Here is a 15,276-nt window from a genome sequence, read left to right as displayed (position 1 = left end):
GACGGATCCTATTACGCGTCTGCTTGGTGACGGAGACTTTATTGGCAACGACATCACAGGCGCATTAAAATGGTAATTGGTTAATGATCAAACTTGATACCTGATTCAGTAACCACCTGGTAATTTAATCAAATGTGCAATGCTTCAAACATTATTTTATATAGCCAACCTTGACTGTGTGTTACGCGCAGGTGGGCATTTGTATCAATTTAACAAACCCACTGCGCTCGGGGAGGTCAAATTATGCCGTAGTAGAAGGACGCATATGCTGCTGTGGTTAGCAAATAGTAATATAATTTAGTATTATTCTAAACCTCAGTTGATTTAAAGGATAGTATGAAATACTCTATGGTGCAAGAAGCTGTACCTGTCCGAGCAGAATGACATTTTCTTTCCGCTGCACTTCGTTTCGCACAGCATCTCGTCCTCCTCGGTACCGGCCAGACAGGGATACTTTTTTTATGAGCATGGCCTTATTTCTATTACAGCATATTGAATGACTATCATTCATATTTCATTCACCCCAGTGTTACGAACCGGCTCAGAGTTCGTAACAAAAGGAAGACAACGTGGAGACAAGGAATATCAAAATATATATTTATTAACTAAAGTAACTAAAAACAATGAACAATGGTGTGTGTAATCAGTAGTGTAAGTGAGTGTTTTGCATGCCTGAATGTAATAGTGCAGGGTGTTGAAGGGTGCCAAAGCAAATAACCAAAAACCCACAAAACTACCACAACAGAAATCAACAAAAGTGTCTGCATGGAGAGAGTCTTTCCAATGACTGTGGAAGAGGTCTATTTATCCTGGGACACACCCGGGCCCAGGCTGGGGAGCCTCCAGCGACGCTCCCCAGCCTGGAGCCTCCAGCGACGCTCCTCAGCCCGGAGCCTCCAGCGACGCTCCTCAGCCCGGAGCCTCCAGCGACGCTCCTCAGCCCGGAGCATTCAGCGACGCTCCTCAGCCCGGAGCATTCAGCGACGCTCCCCAGGCAGGAGCCACCAGCGATGCTCCTCAGCCCGGAGTCTCCAGCGACGCTCTCCAGTCAGGAGCCTCCAACGACGCCTCTCAGCCCGGGGCCTCCGGCGACGCCTCCCAGTCCGGGGCCTTCAGCTGTGGTCTGCAGCCAAGAGCCTTCTGCGGTGGTCTGCAGCCCAGAGTCTTCTGAACGGGAGCTACGCCCAGAGCCAGAGCCACCTCCGTAGTGGGAGGATTGGCGACGGGGGGGTGTAGCACAGGAACCGTCGTTGACGGTGGCCACCCTCCCTTCCTTCCCTTTAGGTTTGGGGTTGTTTTTGTGTTTTTTTTTAGGTTTTGAGGTGCAGTCGGGGTCTGGGGGGGGGTACTGTCACGTCCTGACCAGTAAAGGCGTCATTTGTAATTGTAGAAAGGTCAGGGCGTGGCAGGGGGTGTTTGTTTTGTGTGTTTTGGGGGTTTTGGTTCTAGGGGATTTTGGTTCTAGTTTTCTATTTCTATGTTTCATTTTCCATGTTTGGCCGAGTATGGTTTCCAATCAGAGGCAGGTGTTTTTCTTTGGGTTTTGTGGGTGGTTGTTTCCTGTATAGTCTGAGAACCTTACGGAACTGTTGATTGTCGGTTTGTTATTTTTGTTTAAGTGTTCACTTAATTACGATAATAAAAGAAGATGAGCACTATACCCGGTGCACCTTGGTCTGTTCACTACGACGAATATGACAGCGGGGCTTTACCTAGCAAAGACTTATAGATGACCTGGAGCCAGTGGGTTTGGCGACGAATATGAAGCGAGGGCCAGCCAACGAGAGCATACAGGTCACAGTGGTGGGTAGTATATGGGGCTTTGGTGACAAAACGGATGGCACTGTAATAGACTGCATCCAATTTGCTGAGTAGGGTGTTGGAGGCTATTTTGTAAATGACATCGCTGAAGTCAAGGATCGGTGGGATAGTCAGTTTTATGAGAGTATGTTTGGCAGCATGAGTGAAGGATGCTTTGTTGCGAAATAGGAAGCCGATTCTAAATTTAATTTTGGATTGGAGATGCTTAATACGAGTCTGGAAGGAGAGTTTACAGCCTAACCAGACACCTAGGTATTTGTAGTTGTCCACATATTCTAAGTCAGAACCGTCCAGAGTAGTGATGCTCTGCAGGCGGGCAGGTGCGGGCAGCGATCGGTTGAAGAGCATGCATTTAGTTTTACTTGCATTTAAGAGCAGTTGGAGGCCACAGAAGGAGAGTTGTATGGCATTGAAGCTCGTCTGGAGGTTAGTTAACACAGTGTCCAAAGAAGGGCCAGAAGTATACAGAATGGTGTCGTCTGCGTAGAGGTGGATCAGAGAATCACCAGCAGCAAGAGTGACATCATTGATGTATACAGAGAAAAGAGTCGGCCCGAGAATTGAACCCTGTGGCATCCCCATAGAGACTGCCAGAGGTCTGGATAACAGGCCCTCCGATTTGACACACTGAACTCTATCTGAGAAGTAGTTGGTGAACCAGGCGAGGCAGTCATTTGAGAAACCAAGGCTGTTGAGTCTGCCGATAAGAATGTGGTGATTGACAGAGTCGAAAGCCTTAGCCAGGTCGATGAATATGGCTGCACAGTATTGTCTTTTGTCGATGGTGGTTATGATATAGTTTAGGACCTTGAGTGTGGCCGAGGTGCACCCATGACCAGCTCGGAAACCAGTTTGCATAGCGGAGAAGGTACAGTGGGATTCGAAATGGTCGGTGATCTGTTTGTTAACTTGGTTTTCGAAGACCTTAGAAAGACAGGTTAGGATAGATATATATGTCTGTAACAGTTTGGGTCTAGAGTGTCTCCCCCTTTGAAGAGGGGGATGACCGCAGCAGCTTTCCAATCTTTGGGGATCTCAGACGATACGAAAGAGAGATTGAACAGGCTAGTAATAGGGGTTGCAACAATTGCAGCGGATAATTTTAGAAAGAGAGGGTCCAGATTGTCTAGCCCAGCTGATTTGTCAGGGTTCAGATTTTGCAGCTCTTTCAGAACATCAGCTATCTGGATTTGGGTGATGTAACATCGATAGGTTTAGTTTACTACATGATTTTCAAATTTTCCCTATAGCCATCATGAGGTTGCTTCAACCTAGCCTTTGAATTAAAGTTTACAATGTAGGTGCACAGGTCAAGAAAACATTTTGAGTAATCAGTCACACATTCAATACCGCCTTGCACACTCTTGCTTGCATCTAGCTGATGGGTTATCATTAGTCCAACAGTTGCAAACAAACATTTCTATTGGACAATTCAGGTATGTTTATCCTCATTTAGTTCACTTTGCTTCAGTTTACGAAACGTTTTTCAACAGAATCGACGGAATGAATACACCCCTGATCACATGCAAACACGGTTCACCTTATTTTATTTAACCTTTATTTAACTAGGCAAGTCAGTTAAGAACGATTTCTTATTTACAATGATGGCCTACCTCGGCCAAACCCAGATGATGCTGGGCCAATTGAGCGACACCCTATGGGACTCCCAATCACGGCTGGATGTGATACAGCCTGGATAGCAGCCACATACCAATAGCATGATCATTTTTCTCGTTGGAAAGGATTTTTCATCCTGGTCACAGACAGCTGATGTGTTGTGCACTGAAGTCCACAAGCAAAGGAAAAGGTGAGAGGAGGAGAGCATGTAGCTGCGAGAAGGAATTATACAAGCCAAACCTTTATATCATATCCACTAACCGTTACACACAGCCTACCTCGTTGTGATCATATTAGCTAACGTCATAGCCAACATAGCTACTAGAACTAACGTGTTAGTAAACCCACTACAATCATGCAGTACAGTGTACAGTCAGAAAGCAGTTTCACTGTCGGACCCCGGTGGCAATAAATTAATAAAACCAATAGCCTTGACTTGGAAGGGTTCCAGTGTTAGCTAGCTGGCTATGGCTATCCAACATAGCATCCCTTTCTCTTTGAGCCGGGTGTTTGAGTAGGCTAAACTATATTCACTAAGTGAAAGTGAAAAAAACCCCCACTGAAATATAGCTTTCTTGCTTCTCCTTCATTTTTAAAGAAATGTATTTGTTCTAAACTGTTTAACTATTGTCTTTATCTTTGAGTTAACTGCTTACATTTTATACACTGCAGTGCTTGCTAGCTGTAGCTTTCAGTACTAGATTTATTTGATCCTTTGATTGGGTGGACAACATGTCACTTCATACTGCAAGAGCTCTGATAGGTTGGAGGACATCCTAAGGAAGTTGTCATAATTACTGTGTAAGTCTATGAAAGGGGGTGAGAACCATGAGCCTCCTAGTTTTTTTTTATTGAAGTCAATGTACCTGGAGGAGGATGGAAACTAGCTGTCCTCTGGCTACACCATGGTGCTAACCTACAGAATGCTGTTGAGGCTACTGTAGAATATTGCAAACCAGTGTGTTTTAATTATTTGGTGGCGTGAATAGATTTAGTATAGTTTTATCTAAAAAGGATAACTTTCATGTTTCACTATTTGTATTTATGAAATTCACTGAGGATGGATGGTCCTTCCCTTCCTCCTCTTGAGGTTCCACCACTGGCATTCAGTAGGGATACTGTCATCTTAGATGAGGATAGTGGGTAATGTAGTTTACCTCCACAGTCAGATGATACACCAAAACCATGTAAACCAATGTAAAATACATTTTATTTGTCAGAAATAAGGAGCCTTTTCCCAAAAATGCATCTCACAAAAATCTTTTCAAATAAACCCATTTGAAAATCCAGATTAGAGTGTATTCACAATTAGACACTGGATCTATAGCATACTTCTAAAGAAACAGTGAGACAAAAAGGAATCATTCACAACCTTGCAACTGTTAGGGTAAAACATAGAATAACATACAAATGGGCTACAAGACACAACCAATCCTGACAGAGTCTATAATCATGATTATAGACTTCAGTCCAGACAGATTTGGTTGATGGAAAACAGATACCCACATTTGTAAACTTGGGGCTGTGCTCTATTGATTGTCCCATCCAAGTTTGATGCTGCATGTGATCATCCCATGTGTCCTCTTTAAAGTTCATGGTTTCCATGTGGTTCATATGAATTCTGACCATTATACAGTAGTCTCCCTGCATGCACACCGTTGAATACATTTTTCCAGTGTTCAGTGTAAACAGCCCAGTTAGGAAAATAATATCCATGTTACGACAGGTTCCCAAAAGAGCCACCTAGGAAAATAAAATATGAGGGGGAAAAAACAGTAACTGTTAGAACTGCATCCAAACTTAACACAGTACAAATAAAATAAAATCAGTTTTCACCTCTGCTAAGGAGCTGCAAATGACGTTCCTCCTCTTGCACCTGCAGTTGAAGCACCTGATGTAGGAGCTCCTGCCTCAGCAACTCCTGCACCAAGCCCATCCTCTCCAACTTATCTCCATTCAGACGCAACAGAGCACGGCCTGACACGGAGCAGAGAGAGGAGGCTGCCATTAAAAGCTTAGTAATTCACTCATCCACACCCGCTGTATTGTGTATTTTACTTGCATTTTAATATTATGAATTATGTTTTTTGTGTGCTAGTGCAGTAGATGATACCTGTGATGGCATGAAGGGTAAATCCCAGCAAGCCTATTGATTCAACTGACACTACTCTGCCAGCCACTCACGTCAACTGTATTCCACTCTCATTTTAGGACTGTAAATGATGATTTGTGCTAGTGTACTTTTCCTGGTTGATACCTGTGATGGCGTGATGAGAGAAGGCTTCTACGTAGGTCAGGTAGTTGTGAGGACAGTGTTTCTTCAACCATCGGCAGACGTCCTGCTGAGTCCATAACACCACAGGTTGGATCAGACTGGACTGGGTGGGGCTGGTGTGGTAGATTCCATAGGAGTCACCTGAACGATGCTGAAAACATGAGCACGCACACAGAGAAAGTTTCCGTTATGGCCCACTACTGCTTGCACGCACAGTGTTTTAACCTTGAGTACCCCAAGGGATGACCACTCCAGTCAGACATAAGCACATCCATCAAGGAATCTGTTCAGACACCCAGAGGTCCTTCCTTAAATGTTAATTATGTAGGTCACCAGGGACCACTTTCATGATGTTAGCCACACAGATGTGATGCATGTCAATGCAGTTGCCAAGAATATAGTGATGTGAGTGACTTTCCTTTATTTATGGTCACATACTACTTTCTCTGCAACCACTGCACTTCTGACAAAAGCACAGACACTAAACCCATTACTAACAAGGACTATCATATAAAAAAGGTCCCCCTGCAGATCAAAGCATACCTATGAAACCTGAAGACCAGGGAGCATAGTTTTGTGAGGAATAAGCATCAGCATCAGACCAGGGTGCATGTGGGTCAGTCTTATCCAAAGACCAAATTCATTCCTTTGGAATCTGAGCAGGATGTGGGTGACGAATCAAATGAAGCCTTTGATCATTCATTCACTTAAAAAAAAAAAATCTATGAATGCAGTGTTCCCTCCTCTGCTCTGATCTTCTCCAGAGTAGAGCAGCCCCACGTAAAGTTCAAAAGGTTGGAACGCAACATGCTAGTGCTAGCCCCCGCCCTCCCTGCATTTTTTAGCACAGACATTCATGATACAAAATTCTGTAACATATTGCAGTGATCGTGAAAGACACAGAATGAAGCCTATGCATGCATACATGCAAGGGGACTGAAAAACGGTAGCAAAAAAACGATGTACCTCTGTCATCAACCCAAATTTGCAGGGTACTCGGAAACCCCAATGTACAGGTGAGAATCTTTCATAAATTGGTCAACAACCAGGCATGTCAAAATTGCAATAGCAGGATTTAAAAGTAAATTTAGAACACAAAAGGTGCACTGTGCTGTAATACCACATGAAGGAGATACCATATTATATCAGATACCATTCATTGAAATAGCTAGACATGCTTTGTTAGAAAACATATCCGTAAAAGCACATACTGTAAGGTTCACGACAGCCATTAGATTTCATACAGTATATTTAAACAATAAGAGGGTGTAGTATATGGCCAATATACCACAGCTAAGGGCTGTTCTTAGGCACAACGCATCACAGAGTGCCTAGATACAGCCATTAGCCATGGTATATTGGCCACATACCACAAACCCCTGAGGTGCCTTATTGCTATTATAAACTGGTTACTAAAGTAATTAGAGCAGCAAAAGTAAATGTTTTGTCATACCCATGGTATACGGTCTCATATACCACGGCTGTCAGCCAATCAGTATTCAGGGCTGGAACCACCCAGTTTATAATGCCCCTTTAAGCTCTTAGTCCACAGACAAGTGCTGGTGCTTCTGCACATAGGAAGGCCAGCAGTCCTATTTAAATCCATTCTAAAATGCTGGACCGGCTGAGTGCCTCATAGCCCTCTGGGTTAACAGCATCTTCCATTCTCCACAAACAAAGTGCTGCTCATGTGGGAACAATGGATGGTCACCAGATAGCGCATTGCATTTGTCAGATTCTAATTGAAATATTTTTTCTTTGTGAAGAGAGAAGCCTTTATGTTGGTATATGACAGAAGGCTAGAGAGAAGCTTACATACTGTACACATCAATTAATAATGGAAAACAAAGGCTTTCTTTGACTGATCTGAGATGAATGAAAACCTAGGAAGCTCTTTCCTTTTCTTATTTGCATCTAGAATAGACCTACAATGATGAGAGATGGGGTGGATGACGAGAAGCAGATAAAGCACAAAAAGGCATCCATTATCATCATGGCTGAAAAGCAATACAGAAATGGGGTAACATGGATTTCCCTACACCCCCAATAGCATCTGCTAAATATGTGTACGCAACCAATACAATTTGATTTTGCATCTGATCTGTGATCATGATATGATATGCAGAAAAATCACAGAGATCCAGAGTAGTTGAGGTACTCTACCTGGTAGCTTTCTGTCCCAGGCTGTTGGAGCAGCTTCACTGTCCGGCCCCCTGCTGTTTTCTGACCACGCCCGTCATGCCAGGTCGGGTTCCCTCCCGTCTGTCGACTCAGGTGCTTGAAGTCCTCAGGCAGTGCCCTATACTCCACAGCAGGCCGGCAGAAACTGAAACTGGAGGCTGCTAGAAGATAAGAAGCGAGAGAGAAATGATTTGAGTGAACAGTGCTAGTAGCCAATACACAAGCTTGTGGTTCTTACTTGAAACACCCTCAACATCTGTAATTTGCCCTAAAAAGGCATGTGAGATCTGGAAAAATATCCTTGGGTTGGGGAGTAACTGATTACACGAAGAAGAAAAAAACTAATCAGTTACGTTACCAGCCAAAATCGAATGCCTTTTAAGAGTAAGTAATCCAAAAGTAACCAGATTACATTACTGAGTTTGGGTAATCCAAACGTTACGTTAATGATTACAATTTGACAGGTAACTAGTAACAGATTACATTTAGAAAGTAACCTACCCAACCCTGCGTGTACCAAAGGACTACAATGGGTGCCTTCTCATTGAGAGATGATCTCAGCCATCATTACTAGGTGTTTCTCCAGGCAGCCCAGGCACGTGTTATAATAACTGAGCCAGTAAACTGAGTCGTTACAAGCTGTTGTTCAAAGGGATTTCTACTTTTACCCAGATAGCTCCCAGGTAATTATGGGAACGTCATATGACTGACTACTGCATAGAAATCATATAGGACGTATATACAACAGATGTGCCATTCGCTCATCATTATGGTAAGTTACTGGCAGACACACACCCTATCCCACTCTGCAGGCAGCAGGTGTCTCTTCAGTACCATAATGAAGGGAAAAGGTGCTAGCTAGAGTAAACACATCATTACTGAAACCGGACCTGGCAACCAGCCACAGGTCATTACTGATTCTGTGCCAGATTGGGTTGATTTTCTGGCTGTGTTGGAGGCAATGTTTTGAGCAGAGTGTGTGTCAGAGCGTGCGCATGTGTGAGTGCATGTGCGTGATGCTCATTAAAATGTCTCTCCTCTAATTGACACCGAAGGTTTAATTGAAATGAGGACAGAATAAGAGACAGAGGAGATGAAAGGGTGCGTTTTTTGGTTCCCTGCTTGTACCCCTCCTCTGCATCATTCAGCATCCCCCTTATCCCAGACCCCCAACAGAGCTGGGCTCTGCAAAGGCAGCTCTTGTTATCAACCCAAGCCATACCAATGTCACTGGTGAAGAACATTGCCATAATGAACACAACCCTTTTATATCAAACCTCTTCAGCATGGAGCATGTGTGTATGTCTTCATAAGACACTTAGTCACTTTAATAATAGGCCTATAGGCCTGTAAAGGCTGTTAATGTGAAGTGGAAACGTCTAAACGTAACGACTCTGCCGCGAAGTGGTAAGCCATACAAGCTCACAGAACACAAGCTCACAAAATCATCTGTCCTTGGTTTCAACACTCATTACAGAGTTCCAAACTGCCTCTGGAAGCAACAACAGCACAATAACTGTTCATGGGGAGCTTCATGAAATGGGTTTCAATGGCCGAGCTGCCGCACAAAAGCCTAAGATCACCATGTACAATGCCAAGCGTCAGCTGGAGTGGTGTAAACCTCGCAGACATTGGACTCTGGAGCAGTGGAAATGCGTTCTCTGGAGTGATAAATCATTCTTCACCATCTTTCCGTCCGACGGACGAATCTGGGTTTTGGCAGACGCCAGGAGAACGCTACCTGCCCCAGTGCATAATGCCAACTGTAACATTTTGTGGAGGAGGAATACTGGTCTGTAGCTGTTTTTCATGGTTCGGGCTAGTTCCTTAGTTCGAATTAAGGGAGATCTTAACAGTACAGCATACAATTACAGTCTAGACGATTCTGTGCTTCCAACTTTTGTGGCAACAGTTTGGAGAAGGCCCTTTCCTGTTTCAGCATGACAATGCCCCCACGCACAAAGTGAGGTTCATACAGAAATGGTTTGTCGAGATCGGTGTGGAAGAGCTTGACTGGCCTGCACAGAGCCATGACCTCAACCCCATCGAACACCTTTGGGATGAATTGGAACACAGACTGCGTGCCCAACCTCACTAATGCTCTAATGGAAGAATGTCCCCAAAGCAATGTTCCAACATCTAGTGGACATGATTTTGGAATGAGATGTTCAACGAGCAGGTGTCCACATACTTTTGGCCATGTCATGTATTTCCACAACTAAGAAATTATGCTACTTAGAAAATGTACCTAATGTAATTCGATTTCACTTAAAGACAGTCATAAGTGATCAAAATAGGCTACTACTGGAAAGAAATGGACTATGGTCAGTGGTCACTGTCACCCTAAAGTCGCTGTCCATTTCAGCACCACAAGGTCTGAACAGCGGTGTCTTATTGGGCTACAAAATTCCAACTGAATGCTGAAGCCTAAGTAAATAAGATAGAAAACCGGTCAGGCAAATTCAGCAAAACTTATGTACACTTGTTTAGCTTAGCCTGCACACCAAATAGCCTGTAGTTAATAGGCCTAGTTACCGACAAAAAGAAGATGGGAGATGATATTTGACATGTCCGCATGCAAAACTATTGGATCTCTATTACCGTCCACAGCCATGGCGTGTCTCCTTTCCTTTCCCGTGAATGCACTAGTAAAAGTATACCATCCTCTCCGGTAACCGCTGACTGACCGGTAATCCCCCGTTTGCGTTCTCCTCACCTCTCCGTTCTGCTACAGCATAGTCCTTTCCGCCAAACTTGACAGTACGGACAACCAATTATAGCCTACTTGAACTGCAGAAGCGCAAGTTAGCTCCTCTTTACCGTCGCACAGGTGCCACTGCCAGTGAACAACTATATCGTGAGTTCCCCGGTTATATGCAGTGGTGAGGTGAGGAATAACCACATGGTACAGGCTACCAACTGCCTAAATTGACACGAAGCATGACTGTAGCCTAAGTAAAAAAAAAAGTTTAAAAACATCCATAATAGGGATGCGCTCTTGAGCAACCTCTAATCAGATGGTGCTGCTCATAGTGTTTTGTCCCGGGTGACGTTATGTCTCTTTCGATGCGGAATGTCCCAATGAAGTTGGCTGACTGGTTCTGTCAGTGCGGAACTATATGCGTGAGGTTTATCTAGTCGTGAGAATCAGGCGCACTGCTTTTTCTCAAGAGCCAGAATGAGCTGACTCAAAGTGCTGCCAGGAGCCCTGTAATTAGCGCAGCCAGTGGAGAGCTACTGAAAACGGGCTGATGAAAAGCCAGCCCAAGAAATAAAATCGAGAACATTCAGCATAAGGACTCCCCCTGCCCAATGGAGCCAGAGCTTGCGGGCTCCCAAGATGGCATGTTCTGTGGTGGAGCCTCAGAGCTATAAAGCCCAGGGGCATTTCTAGGATTTAAAAACATTCGGGGCTTAGCCCAAAGCCAATAGGGTGGTTCTGGGGAATCCTCCCCCTGCAAAAAATAAATAAAAATAATTTAAACAGCTAAATGCATGAATTTGGTGCATTTTGAGAACATTGCGAGACTAGATATTTCAGGTAACTTGCACCTTCCCTCCTGGCACAGCAGACACTGACAATACTCAATTACAGTAGCTATGGTGGTTCTCTCTACCACAGAACACTATCTACTCTGAAACGCATACATCCAGTGTATTGCCAAAAGCCTCCATACCTTTTAACTCCCATTTTCTATGTTGAGGTCTCTTTTGTCTACCCTCCTCTCTCATCCTGTCCTGGTTGTAAAATGGTTTTAATAGTAATTACAGACCTTTTCACCTCACCTGCAAATTCTTCGTAAACCATGTTTTACTTGTTCACGGTCTGTATTTCACCTGTTATAATTTGTGCAAATAAATTCAACTAATTAGAATCTATAGAGCAGCTTGAAGTGATACAGTCTACTGTGTGCTCAACCCGCCACTGTTCTCTCTCCATCCCTTCCGTCACTTGTCTGTTGCCGTCTGCGTCTTGTCTGTTGCCGTCTGCGTCTTGTCTGTTGCTGTCTCATGTTTGTTTGTGTCTCCTTTGTCTATCCTCTTCTGTTATGGCCTGTTTTGTTTTTCTGCTGTCTCTCTCCATCATATTCTTCTGTTGGTTACTCTGTCTTGTGTGTCTCTCCATCACGTATTCTTCTGTTCTGGTCTATGTCTTGTCTTATCTGGTGTGTCCCTCCATCATATCCTTATCTTCTGTTGCTGTCTCTGTGTCTTGTCTGGTGTCTCTTTCCATCATCTAGTCTTCTGTTGCTGTCTCTGTATCTGGTGTGTCTCTTTTAGTTTTTCAATCCAAAACGGTCAAGGGGATACTAGGGTAGCTTAACTTGTTTTGGGCCGGTGTCTGGGTCACCTAAATCATCCTCATCCCTAGAAGTTGCCCCTGGCTGCTGCTGTTCTAAATGTTCCACTGGCCTGTTGTTCTCATCTGTCTTCCTCCTTGGCTCATCTGCAAGGTAGAGTTACATGTCACTAGTTCGTTTTAAAGGGCGACAGCACTTCCTGATTTGGCCTCGTTTATTTCGAGCTGTAGTAACGTTCAGCTTCAGTCTACAGCGGGGCACTGTCACAAGATACAGTATGTGATTTAGTCAGAAAAACAAACGAATCGCTTCAGTCTGAGCTAGCTAGCAACGTGGCTACACTATACGGGGCGGCAGGTAGCCTAGTGGTTAGAGCATTGGATTTGTAACTGAAAGGTTGCAAGATCGAATCCCCAAGCTGACAAGGTAAAAATCTGCCCCAGAACAAGGCAGTTAACCCACTGTTCCTAGGCCGTCATTGAAAATAAGAATTTGTTCTTGACTGACTTGCCAGGTTAAATAAAGGTTAAATAAATAAGTACCGTAGCTACAGAAATGAAACACACTCACTGGAAATAAACACTTTTCCTAATATCATGACTTATAACATCCTTAACTTGCCCATTCACTAAATATACTGTTAATTATGGGTCGAGCTCTGAATGCTGACAGACGTGGGATATTTAAACAATATGTCTCTAGGGGGTGTGGTATATGGCCAATATACGACGGTTAAGGGCTTTCTTATGTACGACGCTACGCGGAGTGCTAGGACACAGCCCTTAGCCGTGGTATATTGGCGGGGGTTTGTGATATATGGCCAATATACCACGGCTAAGGGCTGTGTCCTAGCACTCCGCGTAGCGTCGTACATAAGAACAGCCCTTAAGCGTCGTATATTGGCCATATATCACAAACCCCTGAGGTGCCTTATTGCTATAAACTGGGTACCAACGTAATTAGAGCAGTAAAAATACAAATGTTTTGTCATACCCATGGTATACGGTTTGATATACCATGGCTTTCAACCAATCAGCATTCAGGGCTCGAACCACCCAGTTTATAATACACCACGGGTATGACAAAACACGTATTTTTTCTGCTCTAATTACATTGATAACCAGTTTATAATAGCAATAAGGCATCTCAGGGGTTTGTGGTATATGGCTACGCGCTATGTTCTAGCACTCCGCCCTTAGCCGTGGTATATTGGCCATTTACCACACCCCCTCAGGCCTTGTTGCTTAAATAACTGATGCTGAGCGCTAACGCAAACGTTAGCTCATTAGCGTTTGCCAACACTTATTCTGAGGGAGACTAGCTAGTTAGCTACCACTAACTCTGCACAAACCTGTGGCTAACTCTGCTGCTGCACTTTTACTTTCTGGCTCTTCTGCCCTTTCCACCTCATTCACTGCTGCCTGCTCAACCTGAGAAACTCAGAATATCCGTATTTGCTCTGAGCTGTGCTAAACTGCAGACTGACTGAATGACAGGCGTTTTGCTGAATGATGACAATAACCACGTTTCCAGCCACAGTTTTTATGCGAGTAAAGTCATACCATATAAAACATTTTTTTTTTTTTAATCAGAAAGCTGTGATGAAAGGAAGTATCGGTACAATTTTATAAATGCTGACAGATAATTTTTTCATTCGACATGGTGGGATCTTTTTGTTTGGGTAAAAATTAATAGAGAAAAGCCGGTGGAAACGCCTTTATGCGCAAATATTGATATAACAACCATCATATTGAAGTAAACTTGGAGGCACGAGATGACATGTGGTGCTCCCACTACGACTCCGGAAACCATGCAGTTTATTAGGCTACAGATGACATAAATGATGAACTTCACTGGCTGGTGGAAGTGCACGGTGATATTGATGCACCTTTTCAATAAATATCGAGGGTCTAAATTCAGGTGACATGATGATTGACTGCGGTTTGACAAATGTAAATATTATCCATAATAATGTAATCATGTAGACTAGTCTACCCACACAGCCTACCCCCACTGTATCTGCGAGGTGTTGGCTAGCGTGCATGCGCCAAGACCAGAGTACGCACATTTGCCATTTAAAAGCAACAGTTTGTGACAAAACTAATCTGTACAGTTGAAAATGCAATGGAAACAAATGTAACTTATTATGTAGTACATGACCACTTTTGTTTGCACTTCATCGTCACGCACTGATTATCTGCAACAAGTCCGTTTGGAAACACAACTCGTGGGAAAATGCGCATATTTTCTTTATGCGGATTTTATAATATTGGCATGTAAATCTGTAACCAATTGGATGGAAAGCTAATGCCATCTAAACGGTGCTATAGTTGTAGGGGACGTGAACGGTCCACTGCGTTGTAAAATCTTGGTCAATCCCAGTAGCTACCGCGTCACTTCATTCAGGGGCTTCTCTAAAATCAAAATGAGTTTTTTGGTCATAATTCAAGGTTAGGGTTAAGAAGGGTTAGCAGTGTGTTTAAGGTTTGGTTTAAAATCAGATTTTAAGAAGATACATTTTAGAAATGGGCGAAGTTTAACCACAATTATGACTTTGTTGCTGTGTTAACTAGTGACAACCCTACTACTGCCTAGCGCATTACCCTACTACTTCCTAGTGCAATATATTGTATTGTTTATTTTTGTCATCAAAATTTGTCAGGAAAAACATTTGGTTTAAATACTGCATAGCATGATGTGTGGTTATGGAAACTCAAAAGGTTCGGGGCTGGACCAAAAACAACCAGGGCAGAAGCCCAAGCTCTGTGGAAACCTAAGGCTTTAAGGAGTGTGAGCCTACTGTAAATGAGAAGTTTGACCCAATAGGCTGCTGAGTGTCAAGAGTTGAATTAATCAGTAATTTTCTATCCAACTGTATACAATCATTCATAGCTTTACACCAAAGCTTCAAAGCTGTTACACCAAAGCTTCATGTTACACCAAAGAAAATCATGTGAATTTTTTAGTCTGTACCACCCATAGGCCTATTTTCTCACAGTTGGGTATAGAAATCATGTCTGGTGGTTGGATCAGCTGCAGTACTTGATGGTAAATCCCAGAATACATACTGGATCAATCAGT

At 43.5% G+C, this 15,276-nt stretch overlaps 1 protein-coding gene across 1 annotated transcript; it reads right to left on the bottom strand.

The window, feature by feature from the left end:
- Positions 1-4,626: 4,626 nt before the first annotated feature.
- Positions 4,627-11,218, bottom strand: LOC106567225 (sterile alpha motif domain-containing protein 10). Its single transcript, XM_014136259.2, has 5 exons — positions 10,496-11,218; positions 7,877-8,055; positions 5,696-5,864; positions 5,275-5,415; positions 4,627-5,181 (listed from the first exon to the last, which is right to left on the bottom strand). Exons 1-5 carry the CDS (start codon positions 10,506-10,508, stop codon positions 5,156-5,158), a joined length of 528 nt encoding a protein of 175 aa, XP_013991734.2. The 5' UTR covers positions 10,509-11,218; the 3' UTR covers positions 4,627-5,155.
- Positions 11,219-15,276: the final 4,058 nt, after the last annotated feature.

This window comes from Salmo salar, chromosome ssa13 (genome assembly GCF_905237065.1).
Source record: "Salmo salar chromosome ssa13, Ssal_v3.1, whole genome shotgun sequence".
Lineage (NCBI taxonomy): Eukaryota > Metazoa > Chordata > Actinopteri > Salmoniformes > Salmonidae > Salmo > Salmo salar.
Note: the sequence above shows the minus strand (reverse complement) of the source record. Positions and strands in the feature narration are given on the sequence as shown.

Coding starts and splice junctions, on each gene's coding strand:
- LOC106567225 (XM_014136259.2), bottom strand. Junction 5,865..7,876: donor CTGGGACAGAAAGCTACCAG/GTAGAGTACCTC, acceptor TCATGTTTTCAG/CATCGTTCAGGTGACTCCTA. Junction 5,182..5,274: donor TTTGCAGCTCCTTAGCAGAG/GTGAAAACTGAT, acceptor TTATTTTCCTAG/GTGGCTCTTTTGGGAACCTG.